This window comes from Saccostrea cucullata, unplaced genomic scaffold (genome assembly GCF_032062105.1).
Source record: "Saccostrea cucullata isolate Sc308-1 unplaced genomic scaffold, CSIRO_AGI_Scuc_v1 ctg1558, whole genome shotgun sequence".
In the NCBI taxonomy this organism is placed as follows: Eukaryota; Metazoa; Mollusca; class Bivalvia; order Ostreida; family Ostreidae; genus Saccostrea; species Saccostrea cuccullata.
Window position 1 is genome coordinate 472521 of NW_026933071.1, and position 22480 is coordinate 495000.

Here is a 22480-nt window from a genome sequence, read left to right on the forward strand (position 1 = left end):
TTGCCATTTGGTTGTGATAATCAGAATAAATTTTGCTGTTACAATGTTAACTTAAGATATTATCAGTTTTGTGTGTAAGTGGTTTAAAGCGTAATACAAATTTAACTAAAAGTAAAATTTGTGAAAAATAAATTAAGCTATTTTTTAAATCTGTCATTATGTGGGCATATGTCTTACCCTCCCCCTTTTAACTGCAAAAAGCATTTATATCGTAAAATATTTACAAAATTACGTTTGTATGTATAATCCCAGAGTTGAAAACAATATTTTTAATTATGAATAATTATAATACCATTATGGTAAACTTGTAAGTGACATGAAACTTGTCTTTTGATCATTTTTAATTTGTTTTTAATGTAAAATGTCTTCTAGATTTATAGTATTATTATTTTTGAATTCAGTCAACTACAAAACTATGGATCATATGATTATATTAAAAATCACTTTTACAGACTTTATGAAGACCCGCAATTCCTTGTGCTACTCAACACTGACTTTTCCATGTGATTGATCTCAAACCACTGATAATTGTAATCTTCTTTTCCTTTTTTTAAAACACCAATGGTAAAATATCCTTTGTTGGAATACCTACATCGATATTTGTTTTCTCCGACTTGGATACACTCCCCTACGTATATCATACGACTGAATTCAGTCAAGTGAAATGTACAAAGGTATTTCGGGTGCATGGGCGTTTTTCGATTTCCACACGTGTGTCTTGGATTGTTGATCTCCTCTTTTTTTTTCCTGCATCCATAACTAGTATTTCTCAGACGCTCAGACACACGTAGATTTATATCTGAATAAAACCCTGTTCTTGCTTGTCCTAAATTCTCATTCCCAATTGTTGGTATGATTATAACACTTTGTTTAGCAATACCACTTCTTTCAGGTGCCCCATTATGTAGCACACTACACACATTGCTAATACTGTTAATAGGCTTGACATGTTTTTCCTCGAAAGAGTTACTTACGGAACGCCTAAGACGCTGATTTGAAGCAGTACAACCTGAAATAAGAAATAAAAGCAATATGAATTACTTATATGGATTGCCTTAGGCGCTGATTTGAAGCAGCATATCCTGCAATCAGAGCTAAAAACAATATGAATTACTAAAAACGCCAAAGGCGCTGGAAAGTGGGGGCATAATCTGCATAGGAAGTAAACGCAATATGAGATCAGATAAATAATGGACTAACAATTAGTATGAAAAACGTCAGTCAGCATTTGACACAACGATAAATTGTATTTGCTTACAAGTCATTGTATCGATCATAGAACTTACGAAATAATGACTTTAAACGAGACTGCTGATAGTCTTGTTTCATCAACTTGTTCATCAATAATTTATCTCGTTTTAGAAATGTTCATACGTATAGCATGCTCTTGCGTATCTAATCAACTGAGACATTTCAACTCCGTATGCAGGTGATATTGCTACTTAACTAAGGGAAGTTGACGATAGAAAAGTTAAAGTCATCACGTTTATCATAGAGCTTGGTTGTTAGTTTACCATTAATGTCTATTTCAAGTAAAATATCCAAGTATGAAACAGATGTGTCAGACTATCCTTTTTGAAAATCAATTGAATTCCCGGCATCACAATTGTATTGTTGATATTTTCTGAGACATTCTAAAAACAGTAAGAAATCACAAGATAATGAATGTTATATATCATATTGTTTATATATTATATAGATAATGTTTATTATATAGCACATTGTTTTTAAATTACAAAGGGATAGGAAACTGACATTTAAGGAAAATGTCGTCAGACCAGAGTTAAACATACAAACCTGATAGTGGCAATTCTCACAAAAATTCTTAGGACTATAGAATAGAATTTACTCCCATTCAACAACAAATATCTAAGCTGCAAAAATCTTGTTTTTCTATTAAATTTTATTTATATTATATGATTACATTAATTTTTATTGTAAATAATTATTTCGAAAAAAAAAATTATTACATGAAAAATACAGAGTGGTGAAATATAAGTCTTGTGAAAAGGGCCACATGAACATGTTCTGTCGCAACGCACATTGATTTGTTATTTATTAATGTAAATCAACTTTGAATGGCAAATTATGAATATATTTGATTCTTGTAAACTTACCTGTAATCAAATGGGCTAATAGTACCAAAATCTGACAGATAATAGAGGTATTTGATTGAAAACGTGCCATACTGTATCAATAAATTGTTAGGAAATATTAAATAATATATATCCAAAAAAGGAATGTTATATAGCCCTTTTATTGAGGAAATTAAAATACGTATCACGTCCGGTGTTCTAAAAAAAATCCTTTACATTTTTTGTAATGGAATATTTTTGTCATATATATTCTACTTGAGGTTGTATTCAATTTCTAATCAGACGTCCTCATGAGTAAAAAATTCTCGAATGGAACGTAAGACAACAATCAATGAATCAATCATTCAATATCTATTCATTCTTATCATTTGTTTAAAAATAGTTCTTTGCATGAGAATGACAGTTTGTTTCAGTGAGAAAATATGTTTTCCCTTAATCCCTTCAATTTTTTATTAATTCTAGAGTTAACAAGATGTGTTTGTTAAACACTGATGCCCCCGTATGGCAACATTTTGAAGATTAAACTTTTCTTAGATGCAAATTTAATATATTGGTACCCAAAGTAGGGTCTCCTAACTGGAAATACAATTGTAAAACATGAAAGCCCTATCACCACCTGTTCCCAAGTTATGGCAAGGCTAAAGTTTTATCATAAGTACAGAAATCTTCAAGATCAAGGTCAGAGGGTCAAGGTTATTGGTATCCAATGAAAGGTCTTTCCACAAAGATAACATCTTTGAAGTATGGAAGCCCTAGCCCTAACCATTCAAAGTTATGGCCAAGGTTAAAAAGATTATATTAGTACTGTATACTCCAAGATCAAGGTCAAAAGGTCAAGGTTTTTGGTATTGAATGAAAGGTCTTGTCACAAGAATTACATATGTTAAGTATATGATAAGTAGACCTTACTCTTCAAAAGTTATTGCCAAGGTTAATATTTTTTCATGAGTCTGGAAATCTCCAAAGTCAAAAGGTCAAGGTTATTGGTATCCAATAAATGCTCTTGCTACAAAGAATATATATGTGAAGTATGGAAGCTCTAGCCCTAACCGTTCAAAAGTTATGGCCAAGGATAAGATTCTTTAAAAGTATGTCAAACTCTAAGGTCAAGGTCAAAGGGTCAAAGGTCTTGATATCAAATGAAAGGTCTTGTCACAAGGATTAAATATGTAAAGTATGAAAGCACAGAAGCTCTTACCCTTAAAAAGATATGATCAAGGTTTATTTTTTAAGGTAGGTCAAACTCCAAGGTCAAGGTCAAAGGGTCAACTGTCTTAGTATTCAATAAAGCGTCTTTTTACAAGAATTACATATTTGAAGTATGAAAGCTCTGGCCCTTACCGTTCAAAAGTCATTGCCAAAGTTAAAGTTTTTTCGTAAATACGTAAATCTCCAAGGTCAAAGTTAAATGTACAAGGTTGGTGGTATCCGATAAAAGGTCTTGCCACAAAGAATATATATGTGATGTATAAATGTCCTGGTATCTACTGTTCAAAAGTTATGGCCAAAGTAAAAATTTGAATTTTTTGTGTAAAAGTGGGTCAAATTCCAAGGTCAAGGTCAAAAAGTCAAATTTGGTGGTTTCCAAAGAAAGGTCTTGTCACAAGGAATACACTTGTGAAATATGAAAGTCACAGCTCTACTAAATCAAAAGTTATGGACAAGGTTAAAGTTTTTGCAGACAAACAGACAGACAGACAGACAGACAGAGAGACATAGAGACAGACAGACGGACACGACAAAAACTATATACCCCCGAAACTTCGTTTACGGGGGCATAAAAACCCTTATTTACCTTAAAGTCCTTGCATGTACATGTACATTTGTTATTTAGGACTAATAAAGTTAAGACCATCATAACGATACTGTTTGCATTTTCTTTGTCAGTACTAGTATTATACCTATATATTTACATTTGCAAATGTTTTCCTCTATATAACACTACTGAAAGGAATGCGTATCTATAACTATCATTATAAATACAGGTAAGGGGTCAAGAGGTCATAGATGTGCATATGGATAATCCTTTGACGTAATTTCTCAGTGACGTCATAAAGGGTCAACGCCCGATCAGTGGATTACATACTTGTCGTTGAGTTTGAAAAATAATGCATTTCACACGCTAAAAGTCACAATCAAGCAAATATAAAGTATGAATAAGTCACAAATGTAAATATAAGTAATAAGGTATCATTTTAAAATCTATCGGGCTATAAATACGGGTTGGTACGAGATTAAATTCATCATAAAGCCCTTCGGGCTCTATGGAATTTAATCTCGTGACCAACCCGTATTTATATGCCGATAGATGTTTTAAAATGATACCTTATTTCTTAAATAATTATTTATATTATATATGTTTTTGCATATAAAGTGAATGGAAATCTATTGCATTCAAAACACCATAACACAGACAGGATACCAAAAGGTAAAAGCATGTGTTTTATTTTGAAGTAACAATCGAGGAAGTACAACGTCATGAGCGAAAATTTAAAAAAAAAACCACGCTCACATTGTCAAGAAGCTGTTATGTTGGCTCTTCCATTTACTGTAGCTTACGCGAAGGATATTACATAGGCTTTTAAATATAAATCACATTTGCAGTCAAAGTTCAGAGTCAAAAATGTAAATATAAGCAATGGATCATTATTTTTTGAAAGATAACTGCAACGGTATAACGCGATAAGACGCGTTACTCTATTTGTTTGCGCACACCGTTGCGACTATGAGACTATGTCTTTAAAAAAAATAATGATTCATTGCTTAAATGGAGACAACAAACAGTGTATCAAGATAAAAAGTCCATGAAAGCAATAAAAATTGGGAGCAGAACAAGGACCTTAGAGCTTCCGAGTTGGGATCAAGTGCCATGAAGGAGTAAGCATCTCCTGTCTATTGGTCACATCCTAAGTGTGTTCCTTGTCATGATCGGACAAACGGGGAAATCCGTAGATTTGTGTAAAATAACATGACAATTGATATAATTGAGTTTTGTTTTCCTAATTTTTCTCGGAAAATGTGAATGTGTGTAAATGTGAGTCAGACATTTTATCCATGTTTACCCTTTATCCCGTGGTATAGCTCATGTGATATCGTTTTCATATACCACAGTTATGACGTCACAATGGGTTTTGCGTTAGCGTAATGAAGTTTAATAAAGTGTAGTCCTATATAAAAACAGACAAAACATTGATTGTGGTGTATAAAACAAAATGTAAAAACATGGTATAATAAGAATCTCACATTTGTAGTTGTATGTTTTTATCACCGCGGGCCCTCGCCAAGGTTCGGGGATATAAAACACACAACTCGTTGGATAAAAATCACATCCATCTACAAATCATGTGCGATCCTATATGTATATCTTTTATCTAAAATTCACTGGGATATATTGAGTCTACATATGACCTGGGGTTATTACTATTTATTGATAAAAATTGATACATGTCACCCGATCCCACCTCTGGTGTTTTGGAGGTCTGTGATTGCTCTGCTCCTATTTTGTATTGTTTAAGTTTGAGCTTTTGAGCTTTAATACTGTTCGGAATCTCCATATATTTCGTGTATATCTAAATGTCGAGTTTAGGATTGCAAAGAAGGCGAAGTCTTTTTTATCTACAAATATGAAAATGAAAAAAAAGTCGGGCGATTGGTACACGTACCAATGAACTCCATCAGCTATATTTAAAAGACTTGATTTCCAGAAACTCAAGTATTTTTTATATCAACTTCGGAAGACTTAATTGTGTGTACAATCAGAAAGGTTTTTTAAACAATTTTTCAAATGACAAATGACAAGGAAATTTACAAGTTCTATATTTATTGATTTAGCAGCTGTCCTTGATATCCGAAAAGCAGGACAACATATTGTTTGGAAATGGTTGTATGAAGTGTAATTTTTGTAGATTAGACCATCAGAGATAAGATTAAGGGTTAAGATATACTAGTAAATAGCAATGATCGATCTAATAATTTCCAATACATATGTAAAAGGACATAAATTATTGACTCCTGGGAACACCAGAGATTGAATCAGATGCCTTAAAGGAGTATAAAATCCCTGTTAGCCGGTCATATCCGCTGTATGCTCTTTGTATTGATCAAGAAAATTAAAACATTCTGTAGTCAAGACTTAAATACAGATGTAAATTCTAATTATTCAGACACTAATTCACTAATCATGAACCCTTAAGTTTTTCTTGCAAAGATAATTCTTATTTGTTTACCGGTAAGTTTTGTTCTTAATATATATTTTTCGAACGATTAAAACAATCTCACTTATATAGGGAATTACATAATTTAGTATATTTCTAATATTAAAGACTTTTGATTTTGAATGCTTTCCGTTTTTTCCCTATGTTTCATGTAATAGCTGTGAAATCACTTATTGCGTGAGGGTTTGATTTCCATTTCAAGGTATGGAGAGAACCACAAATTTATGAACACCTGGACATGTGAAACTTTCATGTGCATTTCTACTCAACGCTTCTCCAAAAACGAAATCAACCCCCAACAAACCAATATTTTTCATCAAACCTAAAAAATGTGACCCCATGAAAATATGTGATTTTATGGTATTATAAAATTCGATATATCTTGAGGGTTTCATGGTGCATAAAGTGAAAAGTAAATTAGACCAAGTTCGTGCAGCATCTTGAAGCGACCTTGAACAAAGGGTTTACACCGAATTACTTAAAATTGGATATACCTTGGCTATATGTTGACATTTCATTGTTTACATATATTTGCAATGTGTTTTGTTTCATACCAATTGTTAGGCGATTCTTTACACAACGAATTGACAACGGATTTTTCCGTTATTCTTGATCATGACAAGGAGCACATGGCGGTGTGAACGGTCGGTAGGGGATGCTTACTCCTCCATGTCACCAGATCCCACCTCTGATGTTTTGGAGGTCCGAGTTTGTTCTGCTCCTATTTTGTATTGTTTTATGTACTTTTGGGCTAGAATACTGTTCGTTATCTTCATATATTATATAAGAAAATTATTTTCGTAATTTTCATTGGCTGAAAGGACATCACGTGATATTCCTCCTTTTGTAATAACGACGCGAAAGCGCGTGGGCGGAAAATGATAACGCACGACACAGCGTTCAGTTGCACTGAAGTTACGTAAAACGTGACGTCATAGTATGAGAAGCGTGTTTTTAACCATCGTGACGTAATGACAGCCAAGTCTGTTTAGTTAGGACTGTGTTAGTGCATTCACTTTGAGTGATTATATAATATAACTATTATGGACTTCAGTGAACGGTCAATATGTGGTTATAAGGACTCATGGCAATTGATATTGACCTCAGACACAGAAAAAAATGAATATCATGCATATGTGGGCCACTTTTCTTGTAATTCGTTTCAATCTGTGCCGTTCAGCTGTCTAATGAGATACTTGAATATATTTCTTAATATATGAAAGTTCATCAATGGGTGTTTTTTCTTTATTTCAATAAGATTATTTTAACGTGTTCTAGATCAGTTCAACTCCCCTTTTGTAAAAACAAGCAAATTCAAGGAATTGTGGTCCCCCGCTTTCGGTGTCTTTGTGGGTGAGATGTCATTTTTAATGACATATTATGTGTAATATGAACAACCTATCATATATCATTTATTTAGAAATCATCACTGAACTCCAAGGTCAAGGTCAAAGGGTTAAAGTATTTGGTATCTGATCAAATGTCTTCTCACAAGGAATACATATGTGAAGTATGGAAGCCCCAGCCCTTGCCATTCAAAAGTTATGGTAAAGGTTAAAGTTTTTTCATAAGAACAAAAATTCTCCAAGGTCAACTTCAAAAGGTCAAGGTTGTTGATATCAAATGAAAGGTCTTGCCACAAAGAATACATATGTGAAATATGAAATTCCTAGTATCTACTGTTCAAAAGTTATGGCAAAGGTCATAGTTTTTTAAAAGTAGGTCAAACTCCAAGGTCAAGGTAAATGGGTCAAAGTTCTTGGTATGCAATGAAAGGCCTTCTCACAAGGATTACATATATGAAGTATGAAAGCCCTAGTCCGTATCGTTCAAAAGTTATGGTCAAGGTTAAAGTTTTTTCATAAGTTCGGAAATCTCCAAGGTCAAGGTCAAAAGGTCAAAGTTGTTGGTATCCAATGAAAGGTCTTGTCACAAAGAATATATATGTGAAATATAAAAGTCCTTGTATCTACGATTAAAAAGTTATGGCCAAAGTAAAAGTATGAATTTTTTTGTGTAAAAGTGGGTCAAACTATAAGGTCAAGGTCAAAAGGTCAAATTTGGTGGTACCCAAAGAAAGGTCTTATCACAAGGAATACATATGTGAAATATGAAAGTCATAGCTCCACGAAATCAAAAGTTATGGGCAAGGTTAAAGTTTTTGTGACGGACGGACAGACGGACAGACTGACAGACTGACGGACAGACGAATGAGATTTAATGTCCCCTCGCTTTCGCGAAAGCGGGGGACAAAAAAAATCACAATCTGAAACAATAACTGTGGTGTTAAAATTTAATGGGTGAGACAATGCGTTCCCCATACTGAATACATGTATCTGTTTTGTATATCTGCATAATGTATGAAAAATGTACAAAATTTTAATAACTTTATTTCTAAACTGGTTTCAAATTGTTTTTTAAAAAAATTAATACAGTAAAACTGTAATTTTTTTTTTTTGCAAACATAGTTTTTCTTTCTAAAGAATAATATAAGAAATGCTATCCTCTGGTATCTCGCACAAATGTCTGGTAAGGTAAAGGGTGTTAAGAAAGTACATTCCATGATGAAATATTTTCAAAAATTTCAGAGTAGTGCTTAACTAAAGAGATGGATTTTCGAGTAAAGACAAAATTTCAGGTATTGTGGACAGGACCCCCCCCCCACCATATATACACCCCTGGTCAAAATATTTTTTTTCTTTTTTTTGTCATGAATTATGTTTCTAATACTTATTTACAACGTATTCCATATGAAAGATTCAGAAAATAACATAGATTTGACGATTTACTACTACAAAAAAGTCATACCCTGGTATTATAAAATAGAAAACTTTTCTTTTTTATTTATAAGACCAGGGTATGACTTCCTGTCCACAAGTACCTGTGGACAGAATCACAAGACTGTGCTTTAGATTTATAGCAATTCATTTCTAGTAAGAAGTTATAGGATTTTTCTTCCATATGAAAATTAACATCTTTAAAGCACCCGAGTGATAAACATGCTGATCATTTTAAATGAAAAAAAAGGATAATTTACTTTTGTTCCTTTATAGCTAGGTTTGTCACTTTGAAATTTTTCACCGAATTGATAATTTTTGCATAGTATTTGAAAGGATGTTTTGACCTGTGTGCTAAATATGTGTCACAAATATGCGCCATCCCTAATTTTTCTGCGCAGACATAAACTGTTTTAATACCTGCCCTCCCCGTACTGATTCAACAAAAGACATTTTAAACCTTTTCAGTAGCAACAATGGACTCTGTAAACATGAAATATCATAAATTGTAATATATTTTCCAAATGCAAAAAATCACCACTTCGGAGTTGAAACCCCATATGTTACTTAACCGAAACCCCATATGTGCCCTACTACACGGTGTTATAGGTGTAAGACAACTAATTACTTCCAGTACAACTAAAAATTTCTCATGATCCATATCATGATAATTGAAGGGAAAATCTCATATAAAAATCGTGATTCGAATTTAAAGTTTTACTTTTTTCCACAAATTCAAAACATTGATTGACTATGGGGAAATGCAATAACATAAAAAAATGATTATATTTACTATTTTTTTTAATGAATTATTATTTATTATTATAAGGGGAATCCCATAATTTTACACATTTGACGACGAAAACTGTAAATTTGATGTGTAATTGGAATAAAATATCTTCTGATCGCATTTCTTTTAAAAATTAAAAGAAAAATATGGAATGAACTTTCTAAACACCCTTTATATACTTAAATTTTTTGTGAGCAAATATATAAAAGTAGTCATTCTTCAATGAGAAAATCTTGAAACAATTATATATATTATTGAGGATCGTCTCGTCTCTCCTTAAGGATATGCTTCTGCAATATAAAATATCATGTTTATTTGTCATTGCTTAGCATATTTGTACCGAAAAACTTTGACAAATCCATCATCGTGTCCGACCCACAGAGTAGATTTGTGGATTGATAAACAGCATGGACTTTTCACTTGATTCTCTGTCAGTAAGAACTTCAAGAACTCCCCATCAGGACTCAGTAGATGGATCTGGTTGTTAAGTGGGTCAGTAACAAGGATATTACAGAGGGAGTCACAAACTACATCAGTTGGGCTAAAGATATGCGGCAAATTCTGTCCACGGTAGATAGCCTTCATACGACCAGAGGGAGACATAATCACTAGTTCAGCTGTTTTAAGGCTTGTAGTGTTCACTACACAGATATCACGGTTACTGTTCTGTGTGACTCTGTATGGAAATGTAAACAGTCCAGTCTGACCATCCTCATGGATAAAGTGATCGTACTCATGGATGACGTCACTGGTTAATGTGATATGTCTCACCAACCGTCTGCTGTTTGAGTCTAATTTGAAAAGATCCGATTTTTCGTCTACTAAAGTTATAAGAAGTCCACCGTCCACTGACTGACAGATTCCATCTGGTACCAGTGGATCTGTACTGACTACTGTAGAGACAGATCCTGATGGTGACAGACAGCTGATAAAATTGTTACTAAAATCAGTGAAATAAACAGCACTGCTATCAGTAACACACATGTCAAATGTAATGCTTATAAATCTATGTTTTATATCACCTTCCATGTTCACTTGTTCTGTATATTTCGACGTATGTTCTCTTAAATAACAAAGATCTTCACTGTATGCCTGCATTGAAAATATCAAATTATTTCCATATTGAAATGAGTTTATTTGAGCCAAGCCAATATCGTCCAGGTCCGAAATCTTTCCAACCAAAGATTCGAGCAAATCGTCCTTGATTTCCCCTCTTGTAAACCTCAGTGAATATTCGCAGTTTTTTGTTTGAAGCCCCAATTCAGACATCATTTTTGTAAGTTCTCTTTGGTTGTCAATCAAGCTGTAATCTGACATGGTACTGTTGTTTTTCTCTATGAAATTCAATGAGTCAAAAACGTCCTTTCTCTTCTTTTCTAATACCCGTTTTCTTTTCCTCAATTGATCGTTTTCTTTGACCAGATTGTCTTTTAAAGATATTTTTGTACGTCTTTTGTGTTCTACTAGCCTGGCTATTATCTCATCACAATGCTTCTCTAGCTTTTTAATCTCAGCGTCGCATACTTCCTTATTTCTTTTAATCTGTTTTGACACTTTCTCTATCTTCTCGTCAATGCCATGCAAATCTTCTCCTTTGACCTTATTCAGACATTTTTGTAGACCTTTCCTTCTTAGGTCGGCTGCCTTCGGTATGGTATTACAGCTATGATCTCTATGATCTGTTTTGGCACACTTGGAACAGATAAATTCATCACAGTCCTCACATATCATATCAATCCGCAAATCGTGGGATTCACACATTTTTATGTGCTCTTGTGGAGAGCCTAGTGGATATTTTTGCTTGTCACTGGCAGCCATCTTTTGGTGTTATCTACGTATGACCTAGTTTTTAGATAGCATGTTAGGTAACCACAAAGAGCTTACTCGGGTTTTAAAAATATGACAACTGTATGTGCAATGAGGTGTTAACATGCAGGCATGATTTTGAAAAATAAAATAAATCTTAAAGTGATGTTTTCAAATCAAATTAAATGATATCCCAGAATGTGTACTCGAGGAAGCTCTTAACACCAATGAAAAGTGCATTTTTTTGACTTGGAGAAAAATATACTAGTATAAAGGTATACATATTGGAACTATTGATTAATTGTCAACATAAGGCACCTGCCTTATATCCTCAGGAAAAATGTTCAAAGACAATTGACAGCATTGAGAAGTAATCGCTGTTGTTTTATGAGTAACATTATTTACTTATCTTTACATGCACAAAGTGTAATATACAGCTAGGAATATTCAAATCTATAAAAAAAAAGGTGTACAAATTAATTACAAATTACCATTTTCCTATATAAGGGCGTGCAGATCACTCTACAACTGCATAAAACTATCATTTAGTGTGCAGTGTTTAGAGCTCACTTTATTAACAGTCACTTTTGAATTAAAATACAAATAGTCCTATTAAGGATTAAAATGTCAATATATACAACGTAATATGCCAATTAACATAGATAAATTGCATGCCAACATAAATGAATTTAAAAGCTGCAATCCAATATAAGTTGCAACTTGTATGCTGGAAGCCATGCGCACGTGGGATATGAAGTTTTTCTTTTAGAATTCTTGTTTGATCAACATAGCTATTTTCCAAGTTGACGTATGTAAAATTAATCTCTCTTTCTCAGACATGTTGCCTACTCAGATGCATATGAAGCAGATCTAGGATTTGTTCACTGAAAATCTTATATGTGAAAATAAGAAAACACTTGCTATATGGTCTTCACAACTTCACATTTCGATATACTAGTATCGATAACGTATTGTCAATTAATAATGGTTATTTCCATTCTTATGTCGATCCGATATACCCTAGTGAGCTTGAGATAAAAGATACCACAGAGTCTGACACATCTGTTTCATATTTTGATATTTTACTTGAAAAAGACGTTAATGGTTATATAACGACTAGGTAATCGTCAACTTCCCTTACTTATGCAGCAATATATCTTCACCACCTGCTGTACCGAATTTATATCTCAGTTGATTCGATACGCAAGAGCATGCTTTACGTATGAACAATTTATAAAACGATGTATATTATTGATAAACAGGTTGCTGGAATAGAATTTCAACTGTTTTGTTTTAAGTCATCATTCTGTAATTAAATTCTATGGTCGATACTTATATTATCAGCAAGTGTTTATCATTGAGTCAAATGCTGACAGACGTTTTTCATACATATTGTTAGTTCATTATTTATATAATGAACTGACGACGGATTTTCCCGTTATTTATCCATCATGACAAGGAGCACACGGCAGGTCTGAACGGTGGACAGGGGACGCTTACTCCTCCATGGCGCCTGATCCCACTTCTAATGTTTTGGAAGTCCGTGTTTGCTCTGCTCCTATTTTGTATTGTATAATGAACTTTTGATCTTGATTTATGTTCGTTATTTTCACATGTTTCACTTAAAATATTAAGTTAATTTTTTTCTAGTCAAGTGGTTCATATTGATTCATGAATATTTTTATATATATTGTATATATATTGTATATATTTCAATTTTGTAAAACTTGAACAAGTTGTTTGGTTGCAATCTCCCGACAGACTGACTAAAGTGGCCCGACTCTTGCCTTTTTTAACATTCATAACAATATTTTTTTTTCATTTCTTTTATCCAGTGGACACATATATTAAAATATGTTTTCTGGGGAATTTTTTTCCACATTCTTACATACATGTATGTACAGACCCATGTACAATAATTACCCTTTCGTGAGATGGTCTCACTTATTGTGGACCCTATCTTCTGTCCCGGGAACAATGGTTTAAACCATTAAGAATTTAGTACAGAATATTGTACAAATAAAGCGAATGCATAGTCCTGGGTAAAGAGCCACTGAAGTTTATCGCCCCGATATAACACCACATCCTCTGATTTTGGAGCTCTAAATTTCACAGCCAAAGAGTAGGCACCATTGCAAATCATAACTATGCTGATATAGTTTGTTTGCTTATCAAATACCCAAGTGTAGAGAAGATTTTCAAAGAAATACACGGTTATGTATGGAACGCCATAGCTGCCTTATGTGGCTATTTTATATTATGATGTGGTTATTTTATATGAAGATGGTGCTCTTTTATATTATGCTGTGGTTATTTTATATGAAGATGGTGCTCTTTTATATTATGCTGTGCTTATATTATATGAAGATGGTGCTCTTTTATATTATGCTGTGGTTATTTTATATGAAGATGGTGCTCTATTATATTATGCTGTGCTTATTTTATATGAAGATGGTGCTCTTTTATGCTGTGGTTATTTTATACTAAGATGGTGCTCTATTATATTATGCTGTGGTTTTTTAATATGGAGGTAGTGCTTTATTATATTGTGCTGTGGTTATTTCATGTGATGGTGGGTTTTTTTTCAAATACATATATCATGTCAAGATATTCCTCATTTTTTTGAAGATTAAATTCAATACTGAGTTTATCAGCTATTATCTCGAAATGTTGAATGTAAAACAAATACTAGTACTAGTAATTGATGTAATTAAAATCATTCAAATACACTATGACTATCGCTAATTCCTCTTTTTTTCCATCAGTTATGCACTTGGTTTCAGGTTGGTGTATTTTGTGTATTAATGTTTTCCTAGGTGCATGTGTCTAAGATTAACACGTTTCAAAAATGTCGTTTTACTGTACATAGGTACGACATTTGCCATTTTCGGAAAATCTAGAGGGATTTGTTGTCTCTGTCATTCCAGAACGCCTCAACATTCTACATATTTAAAATCGTCACTTCCATTGCTATCACTTGCAGTGCTAAATATCAAGAAGTTTTTGTTTACTGCATATTTTATATGACAAGTTCAATTTGGTAGACGATTGAAGGGCGTTATTTAAGGATTTTTAAATGTAAATTTCACCCGAAATTATGTCCGAAACTGGTAGGAAAAGTGTAGATATTGATTAAAATCAAGAGTGACCCGAGCCCGGCACCTAGTAAGGGCAAAATCTACATTTAAAAATCCTTAAAAAATCCTCTGTATTTGAAAAAAAACACCATCACATGAAATAACCACGGCACAATATAATAAAGCATCACCTCCATATTAAAAAACCACAGCATAATATAATACAGCATCATCTTCACATAAAATAACCACAGCATAGTATAATACAGCACCATCTTCATATAAAATAACAACAGCACCATCTTCATATAAAATAACAACAGCACCGTCTTCATATAAAATAACCACAGCATAATATAACGGAGCACCATCTTTATATAGAATAAGCACAGCATAATATAAAAGAGCACCATCTTCATATAAAATAACCACAGCATAATATTAAATATATAACCACAGCATAATATAAAATAGTCACATAAGGCAGCTATGGCGTTTCATAGTTATGCATTTTGACTAGTATGCATATAATCAATATAGAACCCTGTCCCGACACCTGAACCCCTGACCACAAGGTCATCATTTTTTTTAAGGCCCTGTCACACCGGTTGCATTTTATTTCCTGAATTTTTGGTAATTATCAACTTTTCATTTCCGACATTTTTTTGTTTTCATTTCCGACATTTTTCATATACATACGTAGTACCTATAGTAACAGATTTGATAACTTCACTTATGAAAAATTTAAAGGAATAAATCATAAATAAATCTTTGAAATTCAATTTTGTAAATATTTCGGTGACTTAGACATAAGTTTGATGCTGTCAATGACATTTAATTTAGTGCACATTAAATGTGGTGAAAAAGTTTTATGCTAATTGAACTCTTTTACCTAGACTTAGTTGCACACAAAAGTACATGTACTCTGAAGTTGACATCAAGAAGATGCTTGAGTTTCTGACTGACAACATCAATGTGGTTTTTGGAGACCAGGTATTCCAACAATCTATTGGAATTCCCACGGGTACAAATTGCGCTCCGTTATTAGCAGACTTATTTTTATATTCATATGAAGCAGAATTTATGCAAAATCTTATGCGTGAAAAGAAGAAAACACTTGCTTTGGCCTTCAACTCGACATTTAGATATATCGACGACGCATTGTCAATTAATAATGATAATTTCCATTCCTACGTCGATACGATACATGCATATCCTGGTGAGCTTGAGATAAAAGATACCACAGAGTCCGACACTTCTGCTTCATATTTGGATATTTTACTTGAAAAAGACACTAATGGTAATCTAACAACCAAGCTATATGATAAACGTGATGACTTTAACTTTTCTATCGTCAACTTCCCTTATTTGTGCAGCAATATACCTTCATCACCTGCATACGGAGTATATATATCTCAGTTGATTCGATACGCAAGAGCATGTTTTACATATGGACAATTTCTTAAACGAGGTAAATTATTGACAAGCAAGTTGATGAAACAAGAATATCAGCAGTCTCGTTTAAAGTCATCATATTTCGTAAGTTCTATGGTCGATACAATGATCTTGTCAGCAAATGCAATTTATCATTGAGTCAAATGCTGACTGACATTTTTCATACCAATTGTTAGTTCATTATTTATACACTGTATTGACGACGGATTTTTTCCGTTATTTTCTGATCATGACAACGAGCACACCTTGGGTGTGACCGGTCGGCAGGGGATGCTCACTCCTCCATGGCACCTGATCCCACATCTGATGTTTCGGAGGTCCGTGTTTGCTCTGCTCTGATTTTGTATATTGTTTAATGGACTTTGAGATTGAATACTGTTCGTTATCTCCATATCCTTCATGTATATGTATAGCACATACATTGTTTTTTTTTTTAAATTAAATGTTTTTTTTATTAATATTTTGGTATAAATAATTATAAATACTCTTAAAATTCCATTTTCTTTTACTTAGAAAACATTGAATTGCCGCACAGGTAAATTCCGGAAATGAAAACAAAACTATGTCGGAAATGAAAACAAAAAATGTCGGAAATGAAATTAAAAAATGTCGGAAATGCTATGCATATTTCCGGAAATGAAATGCAGCGGTTACACCAAGCTGCGTTCACCATTGTTCACACGTTTACGGCGTGAGGTGACAGTGGTTTAATTGGGAAAAGGGCTTATGATTAAAGCGTAAAACAAATAACAACCAATAATTTCACAGTTTGATGTCCGAGAGAAAAGATTTTTAAAGATTGACTAAATTAATTATAGTGTTAGTCCTACCCCTCGAGTCTCAAAGTGGTGGGGATCATGAAATTTACATTTTTTGTTTTTCTTTACCTGAAAATGCTACATGCCAAAATTCAAAATTGGTTTTGATTGGTTAAGGTGTTTCTGAGGAAATGTTGAAGATGTTCAAATTTAAGAAATAACCAACAATGATAAAAAAGTTCTCTTGGAAATGAACTTTCAGTTGGTCACGTGATCAAATCCTGTGAAGCCCGAAGGGCGTCTCAGTAGATTTGATCACGTACCAGGGACCTATATACTAACTTAGTATATAGGTCCCTGCACGTACCAACTAAAAGTTCATTTCCCAGTGAACTTTTTAACATTGTTGTTTATTACTTATATTTACATTTGAAACGAATACATTTCGAGTTAAACTTTATTTATTACACGAACGGTCCAACGCTTTGCTATGTAGTGACGCGCAATAACCTAGAAGTTGTTTGGTCAAAATATCACATAGCTCTGTGATCCGGTCGCGCTATGACCTCTGACCCCCAAATGAAATTCACACAGAACTGAACGTATTTTCTCTTCAATAGGTTCATCTAAGAAAGATATTTGCAAATGTAAATATATGTTAATGCAGAACGGATAATGACATATGAAATCTGATGGCAATAGGACAACTGAATGACTCTTGTACACTGAAAAGGGGGAATGGGTCAACTAGACAAAAACCAACAATTTTAAATACGTTTTATTGTGTTGACAATCATTATTCTGAATACATTAGAAAATCCTTCTGGATCTAGTCAGATTTAATTTCAAGTGTTTAAAAAGGCATTCACAAGGCCATATCTGAATGTGACTGGTATACATAACTGTGTACCACAGTTCTAGAAACAAATATTGCACATGCAAAAAATCAAACTGGGCCTACACTTTGCTATAAATAGACTAAGGACTTGTGGAATTTTAATTGTGAATGCTAAAGAGTAACTATGTTGTACTTTTCTGATGTAAAAGAAGGATGGGGGGACATGACAATTTCTCATCATGGAAAAACAAAGACAATAAAAGAAACTTCAAGACTTGAAAAGTATTTTTCAAGTAACAACACATGAAAAGGTATATAATGTGAATTGTAGTAAAGTTTGAATGGGAGAATCACAACGTCTTCATAAGACAATGACAAGGTTGGGCTTGTTTTTCCGACATATTTAAAATGCCTAAATGTACTCAAGAACACAACATAATGATAACCATCTATAAAATATATGAAATTATTTTAACAATACGACATTTTCCTCATCTTTTACACAATTCTGTTGTTTATGCTGCGGTATTTTCTTTGAATACAAACATTGGTACCCTTATATTCATAAAATTTTGGTCTTAATTTTGTAATTTTCTTGCATGCTGAGCTACAGAAATAGAAGTATTTTCAGGGATTTTAATAACAATTTAAGTAAATGTTTCAAACAAAAAAGAATGGTGTTTGACACACGTACATAAAGAACAGGCACACTTCACAACAGAGAGGTACAAAAGTGTGCACATTTTAGAAATTCACAATAAAATGCTTTTTATTTTATAATGCCTTTAAAGTTCATATAAATGATATCCATAAATAAGTAAAGCTAGCACTGCACTGACAAAAAGTGTACATTAAAACAAATTATAAACATAATTCCCTATAACGAATAAAAAGTTCTTAATACGTTTTGAAACTACATGTATAGGGAATGCATATCACCTTTTGTAAGTGCAATTTTATAATATTTATAACTTGTATATTGTACTGATCACATGATCTTGAATCTAGGTACATAAAAAATACATTTCTGATGAACATTTTGAAATTTACATGTAAATATGATAAAAATGATCTCAAAAACACTCATACTAAATAATTTTTTGTAAATGCACATGTATATGATTTGTGACTAAACAAGAGATGAAGTGATAAAAAACAATTTAATCTCATGAACAAAATTTCCCTCCATAAACAAACATTGTACATTTTTCTATAACCTTTCAATAACATACTTACATCAATTATATTTCTGTTCTCCAATGCATGCATATAAAAGCATTTTTCTTTTAATGTATATCAAATGAATTGCAATTTGGGGGAAATCTGACAGAAATCAAAAAAACAGAACATACATTTCTCCTAAATACTATGGGTTCAAATCTAAAACAGGTCTTTGTAAACAAAATTCTATCTGGAGAAATATTTTGCGTAAATTTTCCTTATTCAATAATTTTTTTAATATGATTAAAAGAATAAGAATGGACAATGAAAACAGCCAAAATGTGTTTTTGACTAAAGGTTGAAGCAGATTTACAAAATTTAATATTTAATGGTCTTTTAGAACATGAAATTCTCCAATCCCAAAATTGGAGAGTTTGGAGGAAAAGAACATGCACCTTTTCTCTATCCTTCTGATACAATAAACCAATAACATTTTAATAGTCTATCTTAATATGAAGATTGCTAACATAGTTCCCTAGATGCTGACTGAACAACATTTCAATAAAGAGGGGTGTTGACCATGGGCCTTAAAAATAATTGGGGTTATCACATGACTATGCCCATCTTGTGTATAAAAAAATGTTGAAAATGAAGAATAAATCATTAAAATTTGTATTTATAAAAACTTTTTAAGAGGATATGGCAGAACAATGTGATTTTGACCTGATGAATGGAAAATTAATGATCACCAGCTAATTATCATGAATAATGCTTTTGATGTTTATGTACTTGTAAGAAAATGCTAGGAGACCTTTTCTACCAAAGATATGATTAAAAATCTGCTATTCATCCCATTTCTTTGATTGAGAGCAAAAACAGATGAATTTTAAATTTATACTTAACTCATGTTAAGAAGCAACAAAATATCAAAAATAATTATCCCTTTGTTCACTCATACAAAATTTCATTTTACAATGAAATGATAATGATTTTTAAAAAGAATCGAAATGTTTTCAATATCATGTTGTGCAAAATTTCCTCCTAAAATTTAATATTATAATAAGGCAAAAAACATTTATTCCAGTGATTGATCTCCCTTTTCACAGGGCTGCTGAACCTCAATTTCATAAAAAAAATTAATAATGATAATTGTTGCTAATCAATGCCAAACATTTTAAAAAGAAAATTCTAAACATGATTGATTTCCAAAAAATTATTTTAGATGAAATGAAAAAAACACATCAAATATCTCATATAAAAACTTCATTTGTTCTGTATCGTAAGGAAAGAAAAAAATCAAATACCTAATAAAACATGAGAACAAAGAAATTTCATGATTACATAAAGCATAAAAAAATTCTCAAGTCAAAACAGAACAAAATAAAAAAAAAACGGAAAGACATGAATTAGGTAGTTCCGTCCCCAGCCTCTGGCGCCACTATCACCTGAACGACGTACGATTTTGGAATCCTGGCATCCTCCACTCTCAGTTTATCGCCCAATAGTCGCCCGGCAAAGAACCAGCGCTGAAGACGGGGCTCAATGCCCATCTCATCACAGATACGTTTTTTGAGTTTCAGCACTGTGTCTGTGGTCCTTACATAAAGCTTGAGGTCTTTATTTGAAGTGGAGATTCGGAACTTGATGGGAATTTCCAGTCCCGGCGACTGGTTCTCTGAGTCCACTCCAGCCTCACTTTCACTTATATCCTCTATTAAGTTTGTAGGGGCACTCAGAACATAAACAGGGAGCTGGTAACGGCTCCCTAATTCATCGTAACTGTCCATCAGTGTTCCTGTAAAATGATAGACAGATTACAGCCATGTTGTTTGTTTATGTTCTGACTTACATTATCATTGAAGGATTTGGCTAATGCTAGAAGGATGCTGTGCTTTTAAGATTTTGATCAGAGGGGAATGATTGTGTGGTTATATGTTTGTACTTTCGCAGTTGCTGAATTTTCTTTAGCATGAGCTTAGCATCACAACTGACATTCCCATATAAACTGTACATGAAGTGTCTAACTTGGGGAGGGGAGGATGACTTCTAATCTTTACTAGATCATTTTTTTGTTGTTGAGAAGTTAAGTACATACAACAAAAGGTCTACATGAACAGTTTATCAATATCCCCCTATGACATTACCATGAGGGAGTGATATGTTAGCTCCATCTATGATGGCTTGTGCCAGGGAATGATCGCCAGTTTCTAGAGCATACGCTGCAGCTTTTAGTGCATCCCAGATCTCCTTCCGTCCCTCAAAGGCAGGGGCCGTGTCCCAGAACTCATCCCGCTTTGACCTCAATTGACCCTCAGTCAAGGGGACCTCACTCTTCCACTTGGGTTTCTCTGGCTTTAAAGGTTGATTCCTCCCTATAGAAACTAAGTGAAAATATACCAGAATAAATGTCTGTGTACATAATTATTGTATTACTCTTGATGTTTTTTTTTTCCAAATAAAAAATGTCCATATTACAGTGTATTAATGTTCTATCACTTTGAAGCTCTCAAACTCATATATACAACAGATTTGATTGGTTCCATAAACAGTTAACATTTAGTATATATACATGTATATATTTTTTTACCATCCATATCTCACACACTACTGTATAAGTGGAAATTTTAGCTAGAAAGAAATTTAGCAAATTGTCCTTAAAAATGGGTATTTAATTTTTAGAGAGAATTTATTTTAGCAATATTAAGAAGCTCACTAAAGAGGCCATTACAAATAAAATGCAATTAAGTTTTAGCGATATTCAATTTTAGCGATCTCAGCACCCTTGCTAATAATGCCAAAATTAAATCCTCGCTAAAAATTCTGCTTATATGCAATGTTAATTGTCAAAGTCAGTAAGAATTTCTTATTACTTTTCCCTTGTTAACTTTTACTTGACAATTTCTAACAAGAGGCCCAAGGGCCACATCGCTCACCTGAGCACATCTACTAGGAAAAAGCACATATCAGATAAAAACTGAAAGTTTACTGGAGGGGAGGGGGCTTGAATTTTAACCCTCCTGGGTGTCATGATTTGAACAATGTAGAATCTACACTACCTGAGGATGATTCCATATAAATAGAAAAATATCACTAATCATGGCTTGGAAGTACTTGAAAAGAAGATTTTAAAAGGTTTCCCTATATATCCTTATGTACAACTTTGGTCAGCCATTTTTGGCCCAAAACTAGCCCCAGAGGTCATGATTTGAACAAGCTTGAATCTACACTACCTGAGGATGATTCCACATAAGTTTCGTCTTTCCTGGCCCAAAGGTTATTGAGAAGAAGATTTTTAAAGTTTTTCCTATATATTCCTATATAAAACTTTGGTCAGCCATTTTGGCCCCATCCTAGCCCCAGGGGTCATGATTTAAACAAACTTGAATCTACACTACTTGAGGATGATTCCACATGAGTTTCATCTTTCCTGGCCCAGTGGTTCTTGAGAAGAAGATTTTCAAAGAATGTTTCTATATATTCCTATGTAAAACTTTGGTCGGCCATTTTG

General features: G+C 33.1%; 2 protein-coding genes across 3 annotated transcripts in view; both read right to left on the reverse strand.

Moving 5' to 3' along the window:
- Positions 1-10195: 10195 nt before the first annotated feature.
- On the reverse strand, positions 10196-11695 carry LOC134237219 (uncharacterized). Its single transcript, XM_062719323.1, has one exon. It carries the CDS (start codon positions 11693-11695, stop codon positions 10196-10198), a length of 1500 nt encoding a protein of 499 aa, XP_062575307.1.
- A 6040-nt stretch (positions 11696-17735) lies between these two features.
- Positions 17736-22480, reverse strand: part of LOC134237185 (ubiquitin domain-containing protein 2-like) — an 8953-nt gene continuing 4208 nt past the window's right edge. The window contains exons 2-3 of one of the 2 annotated variants that reach the window (XM_062719290.1): positions 21117-21344; positions 17736-20767 (exon numbers count right to left, since the gene is read on the reverse strand). In XM_062719290.1, coding sequence (XP_062575274.1) covers positions 20379-20767; positions 21117-21344 — 617 coding nt within the window. In that variant the 3' untranslated portion in view covers positions 17736-20378. Of the gene's footprint in view, positions 20768-21116; positions 21354-22480 lie in introns of both variants that reach the window. The other variant, XM_062719289.1, reaches the window with a different exon arrangement.